The following is a 22340-nucleotide window of genomic DNA, read 5'->3' as shown; positions in this document are numbered from 1 at the left end:
CCACTCTATCTATGCCTCTTATAATCTTGTAGACCTCAATCAAGTCCCCTTTCCTTCTTCTATGCTCCAAAGAGAAAAGTCCCAGCTCTGCTAACCTTGCTTCATATGACTTGTTCTCCAAACCAAGCAACATTCTGGTAAATCTCCTCTGCACCCTCTCCATAGCTTCCACATCCTTCCTATAATGAGGTAACCAGAATTGAACACAATACTCTAAGTGCGGTCTCACCAGAGATTTATAGAGTTGCATCATGACCTCTCTAATCTTGAACTCAATCCCCCTGTTAATGAAGCCTAGCATCCCATAGGCCTTCTTAACTACACTATCAACCTGTGCAGCAACCTTGAGGGATGTATGGATTTGAACCCCAAGGTCCCTTTGTTCATCCACCTTCTTAAGTACTGACCATTAATCCTGTACTCAGTCTTCTGGTTTGTCCTTCCAAAATGCATCACCTCACATTTGTCTGGATTGAACTCCATCTGCCATTTTTCTGCCCAACTCTGCAGCCTGTCTATATCCTCTTGTAACCTTCAACAACCTACAGATCCATCCACAACTCCTCCAATCTCCATCTCATCTGCAAACTTACTCACTCATCCTTCCGCCTCTACATCTAGGTCATTTATAAAAATCACAAATAGCAGGGGTCCCAGGACAGATCCCTGCGGCACTCCACTATTCACTGACCTCCAGGCAGAATTACTTTCCTTCCACAACTACCCTCTGTTTAAGCCAATTTTTTTATCCAAACAGCCAAGGTTCCACATATCCCATGCCTCATGACTTTCTGGATTAGTCTGTCATGAGGGACCTTATCAAATGCTTTGCTAAAGTCCATGTAGACCACATCCACTGCCCTACCCTCATCAATTTATTTTGTTACCTCTTCAAAAAACTCAGTCAGGCTCGTGAGGCATGATCTTCCCTTCACAAAGCCATGTTGACTATCCATGAGTAGACTGTACTTCTCTAAATGCTCTTAGATCCTATCCTTAAGAATCCTTTCCAGTAGTTTGCATACCACAGACGTAAGACTCACCAGTCAATAGTTCCCAGGTTTATCCCTATTACCTTTTTTAAACAAGGGAACTACATTTGCCATTCTCCAGTCCTCCGGCACTTCCCCCACAGCCAAAGAGGATTCAAAGATCATTGCTAATGCTCCTGCGATCTCTTCTCTCAATTCCCATAACAACCTGGGATATATCATATCCGGCCCTGGGGGTTTATCAATCTTAATGTTTTTAGGAAGATCCAGCACTTCTTCCTTAATCTCCACATTGTCCAGCACACTGGCCCACTCTATTTCGACCGCACCTTGATCAAGATCTTTTCACATGTGAATACTGAAGCAAAGTCTTAATTTAGGACCTCCCCAACCTCCTCCGTTTCCAGGCACATGTTGCCCTTTTTATCCTTTAGCAGTCCCACCTTCGTTCTCGTCATCCTCCTATTCTTCACATATGTGTGGAATGCCTTGGGGTTCTCCTTAATCCTACATGCCAAGGCCTTCTCATGCCCCCTTCAAGCTCTCCTAAGTCCTTTCTTTAGCTCCTTCCTGGCTACCCTTTATTTCTCATAAGCCCCTCCTACTTCCTGCTTCTTATATCTAACATATGCTTCCTTTTTCCTCTTGATGAGTTGCCTCACATGTTTCATCAACCACAGTTCCCTTTTCCTATCATTTTTTCCTTGCCTCAGTGGGACAAACCTATCCTGAACCCAGCTCAAGTGGTCCCTAAACTTCTCCCACATTACTTCTGTGCTTTCCCCTTTGAACATCTGTTTCCAATTTACTCTCACTAGTTCCTGCCTCATCCCTTCAAAGTTAGCCCTTCCCCAGTTAAGCACTTTACCATTTTGTCTGATTTTATCCCTTTCCATAGCTATGCTGAAGCTAAGGGAGTTGTGGTCACTCTCACCAAAATGCTCTCCCACCAAGAGGTCTGTCACCTGATAAAGGTCTTGCTTGCGTGGACAGAAATCAAAGGATTTTATGTGATAGAAGTGTTCTCAGGTGCCAAACTGAAGATACTTGGGAAGAGTCACCTGGCTCTCAATTAGAGAAAGATAGGAGACAGAGTGTGAGGGAGGATAGGCAGGTGATAGAGAAGGGAAGCACTCAGACTAAAGGTTTAAGATGTATCTATTTTAACGCGAGGAGTGTTGTGAACTATGTGGATGAGACCATAAGACAAAGGAAAAGAAGTCAGCCATTCGGCCCATCGAGTCTGCTCCGCCATTTCATCATGAGCTGATCCAATCTCCCCTTGATGCCCTGACTACTCAGATACCTATCAATATCTGCCTTAAATGCACCCAATGATTGATGAGCTTAGAGCGTGGGTCAGTACTTGGGGATATGATGTGATGGCCATTACAGAGACTTGGAAGGCTCAGGAACAGGAACGGTTACTTCAAGTGCTGGGTTTTAGATGTTTCAGGAAGGACAGGGAGGGAGGCAAAAGAGGTGGGGCGTGGCACTGTTGATCAGAGACAGTGTCACGGCTGCAGAAAATGTGGATGACATGGAGAGTTCGCCTACAGAGTCTCTGTGGGTGGAGATTAAGAACAGGAAGGGGTCAGTAACTTTACTGGGTGTTTTTTATAGGCTGCCCAATAGTAACAGGGATATCGAGGAGCAGATAGGGAAACAGATCCTGGAAAAGTATAATAATAACAGAGTTGTCGTGATGGGAGATTTAAATTTCCCAAATATAGATTGGCATCTCCCTAGAGCAAGGGGTTTAGATGGGGTGGAGTTTGTTAGGTGGGTTCAGGAAGGTTTCTTGACACAATATGTAGATAAGCCTACAAGAATAGAGGCTGTACTTGATTTGGTATTGGGAAATGAACCTGGTCAGGTGTCAGATCTCTCAGTGGGAGAGCATTTTGGAGATAGTGATCATAATTCTATACCATAGCATTGGAGAAGGATAGGAACAGACAAGTTAGAAAAGCATTTAATTGGAGTAAGTGGAATTATGAGGCTATCAGGCAGGAAATTGTATTGAATTGAATTTCGGTTTACTGTCATTTAGAAACCACAATTGCTATGCAGTTAAAAAATGAAACAACATTCCTCCTGAAAGATATCACAAAAGCACACAACAAAACAGACTACTCCAGAAATTCCACATAATGTTTGGCAATCCCCAATCCAGAGTCCAGAGGGACTGTTGTGTATTAATATCGCGCTACCATCTTAGTGCGTTTCCCGGAAAGGAGCTCCAAATCCACCAGACAAAACAAGACTACCCAGACACACCAAGTCAGGAGACCAACTCTACCATCCAACAAACCAAAAACTAAAGCTACACGACCTACACATAAACTACATAGTCACAACATATAGTTACAACAGTGCAGACAATACCATAATTGAGAAAAAACAGACCATGGGCACAGTAAAAATAGTCCAAAGATGTTAAAAGACTATAAGTTCGAAAGAAATCACCACACAGTTTCCACAAGTCCCCAGGGTCCCATGTCAGCGGCAGAAGGGAATACCCCGCTATGGACTTCCACGCCTCCGCCCGACTCAGCCTCGCAGACGCAGCACACAGTGAAAGCACCTGATCTGCAGCAGACTCTAAGTCCGATGAACCTCCAAGCCTCCAACCATCCCCTCCAGCACAGCCTCTCCAAGCACCACCCTCTGCTGAGTGCACTATAATGCTTCTGCGACCAGCCACCGGCAACGCGACCCTGAGGACTAGCGGCCTGTTCTTCCCAGCAGAGACCTAGACCTCACAACAGCAGCAGCAACAAAGAAGGCCTTCCTGGAGATTTTCAGATGTTCCTCAGTGCTCCCATGTCCGTTTTTCATCAGATTAGGATTGTGCATGGCACCCCGCTTAACAAATAACTGGTATCTTATATCAAATATCAGATATATTACAGTCTTAAATTAGAAGCAGATGTTCTCAAGGAAAAGTATGAAAGAAATATGGCAAATGTTCAGAGAATATTTGTGTGAAGTTCCAATGAGACAGGGAAATTATGGAAGGGTGCAGGAACCATGGTGTACAAAGGCTGTAATAAATCTGGTCAAGAAGAAAAGAAAAGCTTTCAAAGGGTTCAGAGAGCTAGGTAATGTTAGAGATCTAGAAGATTATAAGGACAACAGGTAGGAGCTTAAGAAGGAAATTAGAAGAGCCAGAAGTGGCCATGAGAAGGCCTTGGCAGGCAGGATTAAGGAAAACCCCAAGGCATCCTACAAGTATGTGAAGAGCAGGAGGATAAGACATGAAAGAATAGGACCTATCAAATGTGACAGTGGGAAAGTGTGTGTGGAACTGAAGGAAATACAGGAAAACAACAAAGGTCAGTCACCAGTGGAGTGCCTCAGAGATCTGTTCTGGGACCCTTACTCTTTGTGATTTTTATAAATGACCTGGATGAGGAAGTGGAGGGATGGGTTACTAAATTTGCTGATGACACAAAGGTTGGAGGTGTTGTGGATGGTGTGGAGGGCTGTCAGAGGTTATAGCAGGACATTGACAGGATGCAAAACTGGGCTGAGAAGTGGCAGATGGAGTTCAACCCAGATAAGCGTGAAGTGGTTCATTTTGGTAGGTCAAATATGATGGCAGAATATAGTATTAACAGTAAGACTCTTGGTGGTGTGGAGAATCAGAGGGATCTTCGGGTCTGAGTCCATCGGGCACTCAAAGCAGCTATGCAGGTTGACTCAGTGGTTAAGAAGGCATATGGTGCATTGGCCTTTAGCAATCATGGAATTGAATTTAGGAGCCAAGAGATAATGTTGCAGCTATATAGGACCCTGGTCAGACCCCATTTGAAGTACTGCGCTCAGTTCTGGTCGTCTAACTAGAGGAAGGATGTGGAAACCATAGAAAGGGTGCAGAGGAGATTTACAAGGATGTTGCCTGGATTGGGAAGCATGTCTTATGTGAACTCGGCCTTTTCTCCTTGGAGTGATGGACGATGAAAAGTGACCTGATAGAGGTGTATAAGATGTTGAGAGACGTTGATTGTGTGGATAGTCAGTGGCTTTTTCCCAGGGTTGAAATGTTTACCACAAGAGGACACAGGCTTAAGGTGCTGGGGAGTAGGTACAGAGGAAATGTCAGGGTAAGTTTTTTACGCAGAGAGTGGTGAGTGTGTAGAATGGGCTGCTGGCAATGGTGGTGGAGGCAGATATGATAGGGTCTTTTAAGAGACTTTTGGATAGGTACATGGAGCTTAGAAAAAAAGAGGGCTATAGGTAAGCCTAATAATTTCTAGAGTAGGGACATGTTTGCACAACCTTGTGGGCCGAAGGGCCTTTATTGTGCTGTAGCTTTTCTATGTTTCTTTGTTATATTTTTCAGAATGATCAAAAGATAATGAATACAATGGGATATGTGGTTAGTGTATAGAAGTTAGGATGAGGTTAAAATAAAAGACCCATGATCTCATAGAATGGTGGAGGGGACACAATGAACCAAATGGCTTACTCTTGCTTATGTTCTTATGTCCTCATGGTAACTTCATAGGGTACAGTAAATTGAGCAGGGTTTGAGGTTGTCGTCCAAGTGATAGTGATTTGAAAACACTCTTTCAGTCTGTGATCACGTACTTGAAGACATTGAACCTCTTGTGGGTGCGTCTGAATGACTTCCCGAAGATAGAATTAGAAAGGGCACAGAGGAGATGTACTAGGATGTTGCTTGGATTAGAGAACATCTCTTATGAGGATAGTTTGAGAGAACTAGGGCTTTTCCATTTTGAGCAAAGGAGGATCAAATGGATAGCCAGTGACAGTCAGAATGGGAAGTAGTTTCTTCCTTCAGGCCATTAGGTTTCTGGACTCCCTGCTGCAACGTATTTGAAGTGCCACTGGTTAATCTGTCCACACATTACAGTATTTACTGTGTGCACTTTTGTTCATTGTTTATGTCTGATTCATCTGTAGATTTTATCCTTACCTTCATAAATTTTTATGTGTTATGTGTACTACAGTGCTTTACACCCTGGTTTGGAGAAATGCTGACTAGTTTCTGTATATGTTATATGATTATATTTGTTATATACATGTATATCATTAAATGACAATAAACCTGCCTTGACTTTATTGTAGGATGGAAATAGGTAATACAAGGAGGCATAATTTTAAGGTGAGGAAATGATAGGAGGGATGTCAGAGGTGTGTTTTTTTTTACACAGAGAATGGTGGGTGCATGGGATGCCTTGCCGGGAGTGGCAGTAGAGATTCGGGGTACATTAGGGATATTTTATAAACTCTTAGATAGGCACATGTTTTCAAGATTGCTTATTGTCATTCTTCAGCACACAAGTGTAAAGGAGAATGAAATAATTGTAAATTCCAGTCTGATGTAGTGTTTAAAAAAGCACAAAAAATATATAGAACACAATAAAACAAAAAATATAAATACATACGTTTATTATATATACATAGACTGATTGAATGTACAGAAAGTTTAGTCAAATTTATTATCACTTAAATATTTCCTGTTGGACAATGTTTCTCTAGACCAGGATATAAAGCACAGAGGTTCGTATACATAACACATGTAAAACACAGAATAACTTAAGAAAGTAAGAATTAAATCTGCAAATGAATTCCATATAGATAAACAAAGTAAAGTGCAGAAATTAAATATTAAAGGGTACAGTACAAATTATCTGGTGGCACATTGAATGTGAGGCGGCAGGGAGTTCAGAAGCCTAACGGGCTGAACAAAAAAGCTGAATCCCATCCTGACCGTTTCTTTATGCATCAGTCTCTCCTGCTTGATGGTAGAGTGTGAAAGAGGATGCTGGATGGATGGGTGGGATCCTTATTAATACTCAGGGCCTTGCATATGTGGCACTCCTGATAAATGTCTCTGATGGATGGTAGGGAGACCCCTATGATCCTCATGGCCATTCTCACATTCCTTTGTAGGGAATTCCGGTCCGATGCTCTGCTGCTCACATACCAGATGGAGATGCAGCTTGTCAGGATGCTCCCAATGATGTTCCTGTAAAGTTCAGTTATGATTGGTGGGGGCAAGCCTCACTTCTCCTCAGGAAGTGGAAGCACTGCTGCGCTTTCTTATTCAGGGTGGTGATATTGAGGGCATCCATGTTGTGTACTCCCAGGAACTTGGTGCGCTTAACCTCTATGGAGGAGCCATGTATGTGCTGAGGAGGATGGTACATACGAACCACTACGTTACACTTAGGTACTGGAGACTCTGACTGGAAATACGGTGGTGGGGCTGGTCAAAGGTCCTGTAAAGTGCTGTGATGTTCTGTGTTCTTGTTCTGTATTCTAAGACATGATCTACTTTAAGATAGCTTCAGTGATGCATTCAAAAAATTTGAATAGCACTCCATTCAAAGTCACTGATCATTATCAGTTCCAGGGTTAGGGTCACTCCCTGCCATCTCTCAACACCAACTCCAGTAACATTGCACTTTCCCTTTAAGACACCATGCTCGCTGTAGCCACCATTTGAAAGTTACTCACAGGACACAAGGTGAGGTGCGCAATCAGTAAACAACAGGATTAGTGCTGCCAGCATGCTGTTATCTTTCTAATAAGTAAGCAGATCAAAACTGATGAGCTTCCTACATTTCAGTCAAGTGTTCCGAACTAATCATGCATTGTGATCTCTGTGGCCATTGCCAAGGCCTCTCTGATTTAGGTCTGTAATTACAGGCACACTACTCAAGCATCATTTGAAAGTGAAAATTGAAAAAAAGAAATGAGAAATTTAACAGCTTCATAATTTTGGACTCAGTATTCATTTTGATTGCAAATTTTGAATTCAAGTCTGAAAACAATTTAGTATATGACATATCTTAGTCTGCTTATACAGTGTATGTGATTAGATCATTTTGATAGTAGTGGTACAATCACTCCAGTTGAGTACAATGTTCTCCTGTGGGGTTTTCTTTTGGTGGGTCCTCAGGTGCCCCGTCCAGGATACACATATTCTTGTGCAGTGTGGGCAAGAGTAAGTGGTAGCTGAGATTAGTATTTGGGTCTTTTGCTTGTTCAGAGAAAGACATCCTGATAGCATTAAAGGGTCAATTTGAAGCGATTACAGTTTATTCCCAAATTACGGTTCATCTCCTCATCATAATCACTACAATAAAAATCAGTGTGAGGAGAGCAAATGGCTTCATAACATTCACCCTCCCTCAAGGTCTTCTACCATTATATGGTTCAATATCAATTTTTGTTTCAGTGTGTAGTAATGAAATGCCTTAGCACTTTTAATGATATTCAAAACAGTAGTTCCAAAGCATTAAGCCAGGACTCAGAGATAAGAGTAGAAAAGCACACAGTAGGTCAGTAAGCCTTTGTAAAAAAAATGAGGGTGGCTTCCATCATAAATGCTTCTCACCAACCAGGATATGCACCCTTCTCTTCACAAGCATTGTGGAGTTCGATCTAAAGACCCATACTAGCCTAAAGACCAACAGTCAACTCTATAGGACCAGCTTCTTTCCCTCTGCTATCAGATTTCAGAATGGTCTATGAACGCATCAGCACTTCCTGACTATTCATCTTCCACATGACTGGTTGATTTGATTTAAATCTGTTGCGTAATCTTGTAGCCACAAAACAACAGATTTCATGTATCAGGAGTACTGCGTGCAGCTCTGGTCTCCTTACTTAAGGAAAAATATTATTACCATCATGGAGGAGGCACAGGAGCCTGAAAACACATTCTACATTTTTGGAACAGCTTCTTCCCCTTTGCTTTCAGATTTCTGAACAGTTCTTTAACCTATGAACACTACCTCATTATTCCTCTTCCATACTATTCATATATTCATTTCTCTATTAATTAATTCAATCATTAATTTACTTATTTATTTGTTTGTTTATTATTTCTTTACTTAATAATTTATTGTAACATACAATAATTTTTATGTCTTGCACTGTCCTGCTGCCACAAAACAACAAATTTCACAACATATGACAGTGATAATAAATCTGATTCTGATTCTTTTTGAGTGAGGACATTTCTTCAAAACAAAGAACAATTATCTGGGGAGAAGAAGGAATGTATTCTAGAGTCTATGAGTTAGTAATTAGTGTATTATAAATTGCCAGGAAGCTTGTGAAAATATTTCTGAGATTGAATAGTTTATAAACTACCCTATTTTTGTTCCTTTTGGTTTTAGGGAGTAAATTGTGAGCAAAACTACAATGATTGCTTCATCTATTCTTGCCCAGTGGGCTATGAGTGTGTTGATGGCCTTAACAATGTGAGCTGCCTTCCAATTTCCTCTACCACTGATACTGAAAACCCTGGTATGGCAATGCTTATCGCAGCATCCCTTCTCACACCTACATTGACTTCAGCAGTGTCTGTGGTGTCAGGCAGCACTGTGGGTCACCAGGACAGAGAATCTTGGAGAAATTCATCTGATAATGGAGGTATGTGAAAGTGTGAACAGGTTTGTAATCTTGTTGTTTATATATGTCAGAACTTTTATTTTTTGGAATCACGACTCTCTCCAGTGATTACATCTCAAATTATATCTGTAATTCATCTCATACCTTTGACAGCATTTCACATTGCACAGCAGATACATAATGATCATTCATGGTCTGTCACTGAAATGAGATGAGGAGAAATTTCTTTATGCCAAAGGTTATGTCTTCAGAATTCTTGGTCTCAGATATCTGTGGTTATTTGGTCGTTGAGCAAGTCGAAGGTAGAGATCAACAATTCTTTTTGGATATTATATGGCTGAGGAGGTTTAATCGAGTGGAAAATTAAATTATGCAGAGGATATGGAGAGTCTGCAGAGAGATACAAATAGGTTAAGTGAGTGGGCAAGGGTGTGCCAAATGGAGTACAATGTTGGTAGCTGTGATGTCCTCCACTTTGGAAAGAAAAATGAAAGAGCAGTTTATTATTTAAATGGTAAAAATCGCAGCATGCTGCTGTGCAGAGGGATTTGGGAATGCTTGTGCCTGAATAACAAAAGGTTGGTTTGCAGTGTTACGGATTCAGCAACAATTAATATATAAGTGAGGCAGGGTTTTATATAACAAATAAAACATTTATTAAACACTGAAAAACAAACCCCCAAAAGTAAACAAACAACTAACGTAACTGGAAATCAGCTGCTGTGCGGCAGCTTAAACATTTCTTAAAGCGATAAAGCGAAAACAGTACTTAAAGCAATGTTGCAAAAACAGTTCTTCAAAGTAGTACTGCGAAAGTTCAAAGTGCTTACAGTCCATTAAAGGAGAGACTTTTTAGATGATTTAAATTCTCTTTCACATTGTGTTGTTGCGGTTCCCAGTCGCTATACTTTTCCCAGAGAATTTACGAAGATGAAAATGAAACGGCTTAAAGGCACTGACCTTTCCTTGACAAAACTGTACCCAACCCTTTCTGCTATTATTGCAGGGGTTACCATAGGGTCAGCCAACGAATTCCTTCCGAATGAGGATCAAACAAGGTTGAACCTGTTTCACTGTCAAAAGCAACTTCCCTCGATCTTTTAGCTCCCGAACTCCAATCTTCACTCTCCACTGATGTTTATCTGGCAGTATTATAAAGAAACTGCCAGCAATGACCTTTTAAACTTTAGGCATTAAATAAAACTCCACCTTTCAACCATACTGCATCATAATATTGGACCACGCAGTGGCATGGAGTCAAAATGGCAAATCCAGCCACGAACTGCCCCTCCTCACAGGGAAGGGGTCTGCTTTTATACCTTGTAAAAAAAACCTATCACATGACCTCTACTGGTGAGAAAATGACATCACTCCACCATCACAAGACCACTACCTTAGGTCCAGCATATCTTCAACACCAGTGTCACGTGACAAGTACAAGATACCCACAGGTACGTAACAGCAGGTGCAATGGAATGTTGGCCTTCATTGTTACAGGGATTAAACTTAAGAGCAGGGAGGTTATTCTGCAACTATATAGGGTCCTGGTGAGGCTGCACCTGGAGTACTGTGTGTAGTTCTGCTCTCCTTAGTTGAGGAAAGATATACTGGCTTTGGAAGCGGTGCAGAGGAGGTTCAGCAGAGGTGATTCCAGAGGTGTGAGGGTTAGACTACGAAGAGAAATTGAGTTGTGTGACACAATACTTGCTGGAATTTAGAAGAATGATAAGAGATCTTTTAGAAAAATACAATATCATGAAAGAGATAGATAAGATAGAGGCAGGCAAGTTGTTTCCACTAGTAGGTGAGACTGGAATGAGGGCACATAGCCTCAAGATTAGGGGGAGTAGATTTTGGAAGGAGATGAAGAAGAACTGCTTTTCCCAGAGAGCAGTGAATCTGTGGAATTCTCTGCCCAATGAAATAGCTACTTCATTAATTACATTTAAGACAACCTTGGAGAGATTTTTGCATAGAAGAGGCTTTAAGGGTTATGGGGAAAAGGCAGGTAGGTGGAGATGAGTCCATAGCAAGATCAACCATAATCTTATTGAATAATGGAGCAGGCTTGATGGGCCTGATGGCCCACTCTTGCTCCTATTTCTTATGTTCTTACTTAATTATTTAGTTGTAAAATGAATGAACGACATAGAATGTAGAACCTAGAACATTATGGCACAGTACAAGACCTTTAGCCATGGTGTTGTACCAAACTTTTAACCTTCTCTAAGATCAATCTAACACTTCACTCTGACATACTTCTCCATTTCTCTATCATCCATGAGCCTACTTAAAAGATGCTTAAAAGCCTCTAATGTATCTGCCTCTACTACCACCCTGGCAAGGTAATCCTGTGTACCCGCTATTCTCTGTATAAATAATTTACTCTAACATTTCCCCCTATAACATCCTCCAATCACCTTAAAATTATGACTATTTCAGTCCTGGGAAATAAGTCTTTGACTAACCATTCAATCAGAGACTCTTATCATCTTGTATACCTCTATCAAATCATGTTTTTCTTTGCTCCAAAGAGGAAAACTCTAGCTCAATCAACCTGTCTTCATATGACATGCTCTCTAGTTCAGAATGATATTGCCATTGCAAATTTGTTTCATGGAGAAAATTGATGCACTTGCAGCTCCTTTACTGTCTTCAATGATGGCTCTAACCTCACTGGAATGTCCAATAAGTAGTATTTCATCAATGGAGCTTAAATCAGAGTAAAGCAAGCTATTGAAGCTGCCATGAAGATTACATTAAAAACAGTAAATGATGAAAATAAGACAGCATCATTAGAGTGAAGTAATGCTTGAGGAACTCAACAGGTCAGGAAGCACAGATGGAAACAAATAAACAGTTAATGTTTCAGGCCAAGACTCTTCATTAGGATTGAAAAGGAAGGGAAGGAGAAGCCAATATAAGCAGGAGACGGCGGGGTGGAGGGGGGGGCGGGTGGAAGGAATACAAGCTAGAAGGTGATAAAAGAATCCAATGGGTGGGGGAGGGGCATGAAGTGAGAAGCTGAGACCTGATAGGTAGAAAAGGTAAAGAAGAAGAAGGAACCTGATAGGAAAGGAGAGTGGATCATGGAAGAAAGGGAAGGAGGAGGGGCTCTAGAGGCAGGTGATAGGCAAGTGAGAAGAAGAGAAGAGGTAAGAGGGGAGCCTGAGTGGGGAATGGAAAAAGAGAGAAGGGGAAGAGGGAATATTACCAGAAGTTACAGAAGTTAATGTTCCTGCCATCAGATTGGAGGCTACACAGATAGAATGTCTGTGGCCGTGGCTGACAAGGGAAGTCAAGGACAGTATAAAAATAAAGGAGAAGAAGTATAACATAGCAAAGATGAGCAGGAAGCCAGAGGATTGGGTAACTTTTAAAAAGCAACCGAAGATTACTAAAAAGGCAATACGGCAAGAAAAGATGAGGTACACTAGCCAAAGTAAGCTAGCCAAGAATATAAAGGAGGATAATAAAAGCTTCTTTACGTATGTGAAGAGGAAAAAATTAGTTAAGACCAAAGTTGGGCCCTTGAAGGCAGAAACGGGTGAATTTATTATGGGGAACAAGGAAATGGCAGATGAGTTGAACAGGTACTTTGGATCTGTCTTCACTAGGGAAGACACAGACAATCTCCCAGATGTAATAGTGGACAGAGGACCTAGGGTAACAGAAGAACTGAAGGATATTCACATCAGGCAGCAAATGGTGTTGGGTAGACTGATGGGACTGAAAGCTGCTAAATCCCCAGGGCCTGATGGTCTGCATCCCAGGGTACTTAAGGAGGTGGCGATAGAAATAGTGGACCGATGTTCTATAGATTCAGGATCAGTTCCTGAGGACTGGAGGTTAGCTAATGTTATCCCACTTTTTAAGAAAGGAGAGAGAGAGAAAACAGGGAATTATAGACCAGTTAGCCTGACATCAGTGGTGAGGAAGATGCTAGAATCAATTTTAAAAGATGAAATAACTGCACATTTGGATAGCAGTAACAGGATCGGTCTGAGTCAGCATGGATTTACAAAGGGGAAGTCATGCTTGACTAATCTTCTGGAGTTTTTTGAGGATTTAACTATGAAAATGGACATGAGAGAGCCAGTGGATGTAGTGTACCTGGATTTTCAGAAAGCCTTTGATAAGGTCCCACATAGGAGATAAGTGCTCAAAATTACAGCACATGATATTGGCGGTAGAGTACTAACATGGACAGAAAATTAGTTGGCAGTCAGGAAACAAAGAGTAGCGATTAATGGGTCCTTTTCAGAATGGCAGGCAATGACTAGTGGGGTACCACGAGGCTTGGTGCTGGGACCGCAGCTAATTACAATATACATTAATGATTTAGATGAAGGGATTAAAAGTAACATTAGCAAATTTGCAGATGACACAAAGCTGGGTGGCAGTGTGAGATATGAGAAGGATGTTAGAAGAATGCAGGGTGACTTGGACAGTTTGGGTGAGTGGGCAGATGCGTGGCAGATGCGGTTTAATGTGGATAAATGTGAGGTTATCCACTTTGGTGGCAAGATCAGGAAGGCAGATTACTATCTGAATGGTGTCAAGTTAGGAAAAGGGGAAGCACAACAAGATCTAGGTGTTCTTGTACATCAGTCACTGAAAGTAAGCATGCAGGTACAGCAGGCAGTGAAGAAAGCTAATGGCATGTTGGCCTTCATAACAAGGGGAGTTGAGTATAGGAGCAAAGAGGTCCTTTTGCAGTTGTACAGGGCCCTGATGTGACCACACCTGGAGTATTGTGTCCAGTTTTGGTCTCCAAATTTGAGGAAGGACATTCTTGCTATAGCGGGAGTACAAAGTAGGTTCACAAGGTTGATTTCCAGGATGGCAGGACTGTCATCTGTTGAAAGATTGGAGCAACTGGGCTTGTATACACTGGAATTTAGAAGAGTGAGAGGGGATCTGATTGGAACATATAAAATTATTAAGGGACTGGACAGGCTAGAGGCAGGAAACATGTTCCCGATGTTGGGGGAGTCCAGAACCAGAGGCCACAGTTTAAGAATAAGGGGTAGGCCATTTAGAACAGTTGAGGAAAAACTTTTTCACCCAGAGAGTTGTGTATCTATGGAATGCTCTGCCGCAAAAGGCAGTAGAGGCCAATTCTCTGGATGCTTTCAAGAAAGAATTAGATACAGCTCTTTAAGATAGCAGAGTCAAATGGAAAAAGAATTGGCTTCCATTTTGAGATTATTGATCATTGTTAACATGGTAAAATAATAGAGGTTATAAAGGAGAATTAAAGAAGGAAATACCTCAGACATTTCAGAGTCTTTTGCCTCATGAGGAGTTATAACTTTTTCTCAGAACTTTCCACCCGTCTTTCCTCCTTCAGTATTCCTTCAAAGCTATTTCTCTGGTCCACATTTTTGGCCACCTTTTCTAATATTTCCTTCTATCATCCCATATCACCTCCCCCTGGGTCCCCTCCTCTTTCACATTATCCTGTGGTCCACTTTCCTGTCTAATCATATGCCTTTCACTCCAACCCTTTATCTTTCCTACCCACCTGGTTTCACCTATCACCTTCTAGCTATCCTCCTTCCCCTCCCCCACCCTTTTCTTCTGGCACTTTCCCCATTCTTTTCCAGCCCTGATGAAGAGCCTCAGCCCAAATGTCAACTGTTTATTCATATCCATATATTCTTTCTGATCTGCTGAGTTCCTCCAGCATTTTGTGTATGTTGAAATGTGTGAGGGTTGGCATTAAAGCATTGCTGGAGACAGGGAAGGACTGCTCCTCAGGTTTGAACACAAGGTCAGTGATGTTAAGTGGGTATTGGAAGACAAAATAAATCAGCAAAGAGTGCGGTGATGGTTGTATTGTATTTGGTGTCCATTTGGAATCAAGTAGAAATGTTTTGAGTAAGCTTAAGTTTATAACTAAGCCAATATTTTCTTCTAATAGTTATGCACAATGGTAGAGTTCAAATCCAGGTACTTGAGTATATACTGCAGTCTCAAACCAAGGGAATGCTGCATTGTTCAGGTGCTGCCTCTGTGGTTTCAATTTATCCTCCTTCACAAGCCACCCTTAGAGAAGGAAAGGTCCCTGATATCTTAGAGATGGAATGGTGTCCAATGCCATGACAGATGAAAGGAGAAATAGCAATGCCAATTAATCAGTGATGCTTGGCAGTGGTGTGTGAGAAGAATGGCAAATCCTCCCAGCCTGCCTCTCAGTCCATGATCAGAAATAGTTTGGGGGCACTCTGCAGCCACAGCCTGGTCTGTCTAGATCTCTGCAGTGATTATACTGGCCATGACCAGACTGAGAGGCTGTGGATCAGGTTTGCTCAAGTGCCAACAGGAATGTTGAATTCCACCTGACTTTGCTGGACCTCACCTCATACTGGGGGTTTGTTCTTCCCTATGTTGCAGGTGTTGGAGAAGGAAGGGTGTGGAGGTAGGGGTTGAGTTGGATGTAGTTTGTTATTATGCAATTTACTCTGTTTTATGTATGTAATCATGACCAACAATGATTTTAATTAAGTTTAGATGATTTTTATGAAATTAATTTTGGTATTGAATGTAACTTTTTATCTAAGAGACAAAACATTAAATGATGCTTTATCTACTGTGGATGTTGTCAATAATACAAAACTGCTAAACTATGCCTCAAGGTACAAAATATTATTTTTTATCTGGAAATCAGGAAATTCCAATATTGTGCAAAAAATCACACAAAATTGAGTACTTCAGGCAATCAAGGAGCAGAACACAATATCTATCATGACACTTAAGTGTAGTCCATCAGAAGGAAGAGGAGAAATAGGGAGATTGGAGGGTGATTGTGCAATAGTGATCAACGGACAGTGTCAAACCACCACCTATTATACATCTCCCACAAACTCTGTTATGGACACAACAGCACTGTGGTTAATTTACTGCACTAGCAGCTGGAGTTCTGGCCTATTGACTGGAGGCACAAGTTCAAATCCCACAAGGAGAGTGGGGAATTTAAATTTCAAGGAATTCAATAAAATCACACAGTGACTGTGTCAAAGGAGAACTGGAACAATGGGAAAGCTCATTTGGTACACCAAGCCTCTGAAATACTTTGTTTAACTAAGTCCTTTACAGGTTAGGGTTAGGGAAGTTATGGACATTGTATTTTAATTCTTTTATTTAGAGATACAGCTTGGAACAGGTCCCTCCAGTCCAATGCACTGCCTAGCAACCCATCTATATAACCCTCGCCTAATCAGAGGACAATTTACAATGAACAATTAACTTATTATCGGTATGTCTTTGGACTGTGGGAGGAAACCAGAGCTCTTGGAGGAAACCCATGTGGTCACAGAGAAAACGTACAAACTCTTTACAGACAGTGCCGGAAATTAACTCCAAACACCAACACATCAAACTGAAATAACATTGCGCTAACCGCTCCGTTACCAAGGAGCATAGAACATAGCTTGTTTTATAGCATGCTATGGTGACACTGGCAGGCTGCCCACAATCTTTGAACTGTGTAAGTCATTTACTGTAGATTTTGATGTTCGATGCACATATGACAAATAAAGCTGACCTTGAAAGGGATCTTGAATCTCTTTAAAACAAAACTATTTCAATTACTTAAGTGGAAATAAAAAGAGAGAAAGAAACATTTTACATAAATTGCTCACACTTCAAATTCTCCACTGGAATCATGGAGCTTTTGTGCCATCTTTGTGCTCCTCACCATTATCCCTGGACCAGCCTTTCAGTGAGCTATACAGTCCCACTTCTAAATAGCTTCTTCTTTCCTCTTTGATCCATTAAAATGGTGTTTCTTAAATATGGGTACATTCCCTTTTTAAGAGTATTATTGAACTTGCTTTCAGGCAATGCATTCCAGGTTATGAAAACTACTGAGTAAAAGAAATTGTCCCTTCTCCCTTCATGTTCTTTCAGCTAACTCTGGCCCCAGGTTAAAGACCCAGACGTCACTGGAAAAAAAGATTTTGTCTATTTATTTCTGTCTAAATCTAGCATTTTAAACACATATTTTATTGAAAATAGATTAAATAAAGCTCTGAAGAAAGCCCATATATATTATGTACTTTAAGAAATGGGGCAAACTGACAGAATCTGTAATATATTTATAGCATCTCATATTAGACCACAGCTAGAGGGTTAGTGTAGCTCCATTTTCTTGTCCACTATAGCAAAGTCACAAAAGCCATCAAGAGCAAACACTGTAAATTCAGCAGTATGAGCACAGTGATGGAAGACTCCAGAACAGAGCCTTTTAGTACTGGAGTTATTTTCACTCAACTAAGAAGCTCAAGGTGATATTTCATTGGGTTGTGAAGGATTTGAGTGGCAGAGGTGGTGCTTTTATTGCTGCCTGCTGCAGGCCAGTAGGGATATATGGGCCATGGAATGGATGGGCATTTGATTCACTGGAAACATTGGGGCTAAGGGTGGAGCTTATCTGCACCTCACCCTAACCATGGACTTCTTACTCTCCTTCCGTCCGGTAGGCACTACAGGAGCCTCCACTCCCGCACCAGCAGGCACAGGAAGAGCTTCTTCCCTGAGGCTGTGACCCTGCTGAACCTCACATCACAGCAGTATTGCACCCATATTGGACTGTCTCAGTACTTTTATATTTGTATGCTGTAGCACTTACTTTTTATTCACAGTTATTTTGTAAATAATCTTTGCATTTCTGGTTAGATGCTAACTACATTTGGTTTTGTATCTGTACTCGGCACAATGAGAATGAAATTGGAACTAATCTAAAACTATACATCCTGGTTGCATAAAGTTGTTTGTTTCACTTCAATTGCATTTAATTTTTCACATAAATGCCTGTGAGAAAATGAATCTCAAGCTAGTATGGTAATATTAATATAGTCCGATAATAAAGTTACTTAGAATAAGTTTAGAAGATTGAAAGGTGACCAATTGAGATTTTAAAATGTTAGACAAAAGGGAATTTGCAAATGCTGGAAATTCAGAGTAACACACACACACACACGGAAACTGAAGGATCTAAGCAGGTCTGGCAGCATCTATGGAAAGGAACAAAGAATAAGTGCCTTGGGCCAAGGTTCTCCACTGGAATGGGCAGTACTGATGAAGGGTATTGGCCTGAAATGTCAACTCTTTATTCTCTTCCATAGATGCTGCCTTACATTTTAAAATGATAGAACTGTTTGTGTTACTGGTGAGCAACTAACTCATCTTGGTTAGATCAAGGGTGGCATAACCTTAATCTGAGCATCAAGCTGAAGAGGGGATAAGGTAGGAGCTCTTCTCATACAGTGACAGTGGAAGTCTGGACATCTTTCAACCCCTAGAGGAGGTGGGAGGGAATCAAATAAAATTGATAATTAATATCTATAGTTGAAGGAACCAAAGTGGGTAGATGATGTTAATATTCAGCCAGGATATCATTCCTATCATTCCTCCATTCTCTGACTGAATGTTGGAACAGGTCTGGATTGAGTGGCCTCACCTGTGTTCCCATGCTCCTTCCAATGAATGGGGAAAGAATTATATCTTCTGATTAAAGTACAGAGCAAATTAAGATGGTTATTCAGATGATTGAAAGCTATCTTTAAACAAAATACTAGTGGAGTTGGGAGGCCTGAAGCAGACACCATTATAACTCTTGGACACTTGAAGCACAGGACAAAAGAAAGTCATGAGGAGATAAACAAAGGTGATTTTAGAAAGATGTATGTATACACCTCCACTGAGAAGAAAATGCTTGGAACAATCTTCTATGTTTTTACTGGTACAGGAATTCAATACATTTTGCTTGTTTGTGTAGCTATTGCCATGCCAGTATTTACTTTCTATCACTAAATTATTTTGCGTAAAGGGTACATAAAAGAGCTCAGATATAATATCTCCCTTCTGAGGAAGAAGATAGAAGTAAGCTAGAACTTAGAAGAGACCTTTTAGTATAATGGATCTGAAACCAATGCACTGTGACCAAATAGGTCCCGCAGTGAGCAGAGGTCTGGTGTCTGGTGTTATAAATTACAACCCTAAACCTCCATCTTGAGCATTAACTTTGAGAGAACTTTGAAATTCAGTCTTGTTTTTCTTATCTTTAGGGTGTCCAGCGTTATCATCAAGCTTCAGTAGCATTGCCAACACCAGATCATTTTCATTCACCAGATACTCACTGTTGTTCCTATATTTGTGAATGTCCCTTCCTTTTTTTCAGAACCTAGTGGGCAGCACAGTGTGAGCATTAAACCTGGAAAAAACTTGAAGAATTTGTCAACAAGGTCCAGCTGAGGTAGCCAGCTCTGGGTGAATGAATTCCTGGAGGTTTCCACTGGACCGTTTCAAATTCAAGTTTATCATTATTCAACCATACACATATATACAGCTAAATGAAACATCATTCTTCTGCGGCCCAGGTGCAAAACATAGTAAATTTAATTACACACAGTCATCACCATCCAGAATATGCAGTCACAATATAAGATTAGCACAAGTCCATGAGTGGCATGGCCTGAATGATTAACAGTTTGACATATGGTAAAGGTGCATGTTAATAATGTTACTGGCACCATTATAATAAACAAATAGTGGCATAAATAGCAGCAATAAAAGATGAAAAAGTGACCAGTGCAGGATAAGAGTATATCTATGAGGGCTTGGGGTGTAGGGGAACTGAGCTTACAGTATTTTGTATTAGTGATGTCCAAAAGAGTCTTGTGATCACAAGAAAAAAGTGCAAGACAAACATTTGCACCCTTCAATAGGAAATCTGCAGATGCTGGAAATTCAAGCAACACACACAAAATGTTGGTGGACTGCAGCAGGCCAGGCGGTATCTATAGGGAGAAGCGCTGTCGATGTTTTCGGCCAAGACCCTTCGTCAGGACAAAGGGTCTCGGCCCGAAACATCGACAGCACTTCTCCCTATAGATGCTGCCTGGCCTGCTGTGTTCCACCAGCATTTTGTGTGTGTTGCTGTCATTTGCACCCTTTGTTGGACCTGGAGAGGCCCCTGCAAATAGGCATGCTACCATTTTGAGAGAGTTTTCCTCAAACCATGACCGTCCTTCATCACCCCGAATGAACACTAACTGCTGGTTCATCCACTGCTCATTCTGTTTTCTCATTCATTGCCAAATGGAAAGTACACATGCTCTCCCTGTTTGGTTCTCTTTTAGGTTCAAAGAGTTCCTCTTTCCCAGATCTCCTGAAGTTAATAGTTAAAATGCTCAAAGAAAATGAAAAATATATTTTCAATGACTTAGTGAGTATTCTCTCAGGTTTAGTCATAGTTACCTCCTAAAGCTTAAACTTTGATTCCAGGAAACTCACGAGAAAATCTACTGGATTTGAGCTTCCAGGTCTTTACTGTTGATATGGATGTCAGCTGGGAACTTACATGTCAGTGAAGATATAAAGAAAATAAGACAGTAGTTATATTTTGTTTGAAGTTTGAAGAAATTTGGTTTGTCAACTAAATCACTTAAAAACTTCTATAGATGTACTGTGGAGAGCATTCTGACAGGCTGTATCACTGTTTGGTATAAGACCATAAGACATAGGAGCAGAATTAGGCCATCTGGCCCATCAAGTCTGTTCTGCCATTCAATCATGGCTGATCCTTTATTTCTCCTCCTCAACCCCAGTTCCCAGCCTTCTCCCCTTAACCTTTGATGCCATGTCCAATCAAGAACCTATCAATCTCTGCCTTAAATACACCCAATGACCAGCCCTCCACAGCTGCATGTGATGACAAATTCCACTAATTCACCACCCTCTAGCTAAAGAATTTTTTCCACATCGCTGTTTTGAAAGGGCGCCCCTGTATCCTGAGGCTGCACCATCTTGTCCTAGGCTCTCCCACCATGGGAAACATCCTATCCACACCTACTCTGTCTAAGCCTTTCAACATTTGAAAGGTTTCTCTAAGATCTGCCCTCATCCTTATGAATTCCAGCGAGTACAGACCCAGAGCTATCAAACATTCCTGGTATGATAACCCTTTCATTCTTGGAATCATCCTTGTGAACCTCCAATGCCAGCACATCCTTTCTCAGATAAGGAGTGCAAAACTGTTCACAGTACTCAAGGTGAAACCTCAACAGTTCCTTATAAAGCCTCAGCATCACATTTTTGCTCTTGTCTTCTGGACCTCTTGGATGTATGTGGAGGAGGGGGTACTGCACAGAACCGAAAGAAACTACAGAAAGTTGTAAACTTAGTCAGCTCCAATTTAGGTACTAGTATCCATAATGTCCAAGACATCTTCAAGCAGTGGTGCTTCAGAAAGGCGATGTCCATTATTAAGGGCCTCCATCACCCAGGCATGCCCTATTCTCATTGTTACTGTCTGGAAGGAGGTACAGAAGCCCGAAGGCACACACTCAACGATTCAGCAACAGCTTCTTCCCCTCTGCCATCCAATTCCTAAATGGACATTGAACCCATGAACACTACCTCACTTTTATAAATGTATATTGCTTCTGCTTTTGCAACTATTTTTAATCTATTGAATATACATGTGTGTGTATATATATATATATATATATATATATATATATATATATATATACACATATATATACTCTTTCTGAAGTTGATTTACTTGGTAATTTATTTATTTTTTTTCTTTCTATATTATCATGTACTGCACTGCTGCTGCTAAGTTAACAAATTTCACAACATATGCCAGAGATAATAAATTGATTCTGATTCTGAAATGTTTTGCTCCTAGGAATGATAATTCTTTCACCAGAGATTATTGAGTCAGTAGAATTCATTGCCACAGATGGCTGTGGAGGCCAAGACATTGGGTATATTTAAAGTGGAGGTGAATAAGTTCCTGATTAGTAAGGGTGCCAGAGGTTATGGGGAGAAGACAGCAGAATGGGGTTGAGAGGGATAACAAATCAGCTGTGATGAAATGGTGGAGCAGGCTCGATGGGCTGAACAGATTAATTCTGCTCCTATGTCTTATAGTCT

General features: G+C 41.0%; 1 protein-coding gene across 1 annotated transcript in view; it reads left to right on the top strand.

Annotated features, from left to right (window-relative positions):
- The window catches only part of LOC132401336 (protein eyes shut homolog), a 1222700-nt gene that overhangs the window by 856956 nt on the left and 343404 nt on the right, over window positions 1-22340 (top strand). The window contains exon 24 of the mRNA XM_059983465.1: window positions 9155-9410. Coding sequence (XP_059839448.1) covers window positions 9155-9410 — 256 coding nt within the window. The remainder of the gene's footprint in view (window positions 1-9154; window positions 9411-22340) is intronic.

This window comes from Hypanus sabinus, chromosome 10, assembly GCF_030144855.1.
Source record: "Hypanus sabinus isolate sHypSab1 chromosome 10, sHypSab1.hap1, whole genome shotgun sequence".
In the NCBI taxonomy this organism is placed as follows: domain Eukaryota; kingdom Metazoa; phylum Chordata; class Chondrichthyes; order Myliobatiformes; family Dasyatidae; genus Hypanus; species Hypanus sabinus.
Note: the sequence above shows the minus strand (reverse complement) of the source record. Positions and strands in the feature narration are given on the sequence as shown.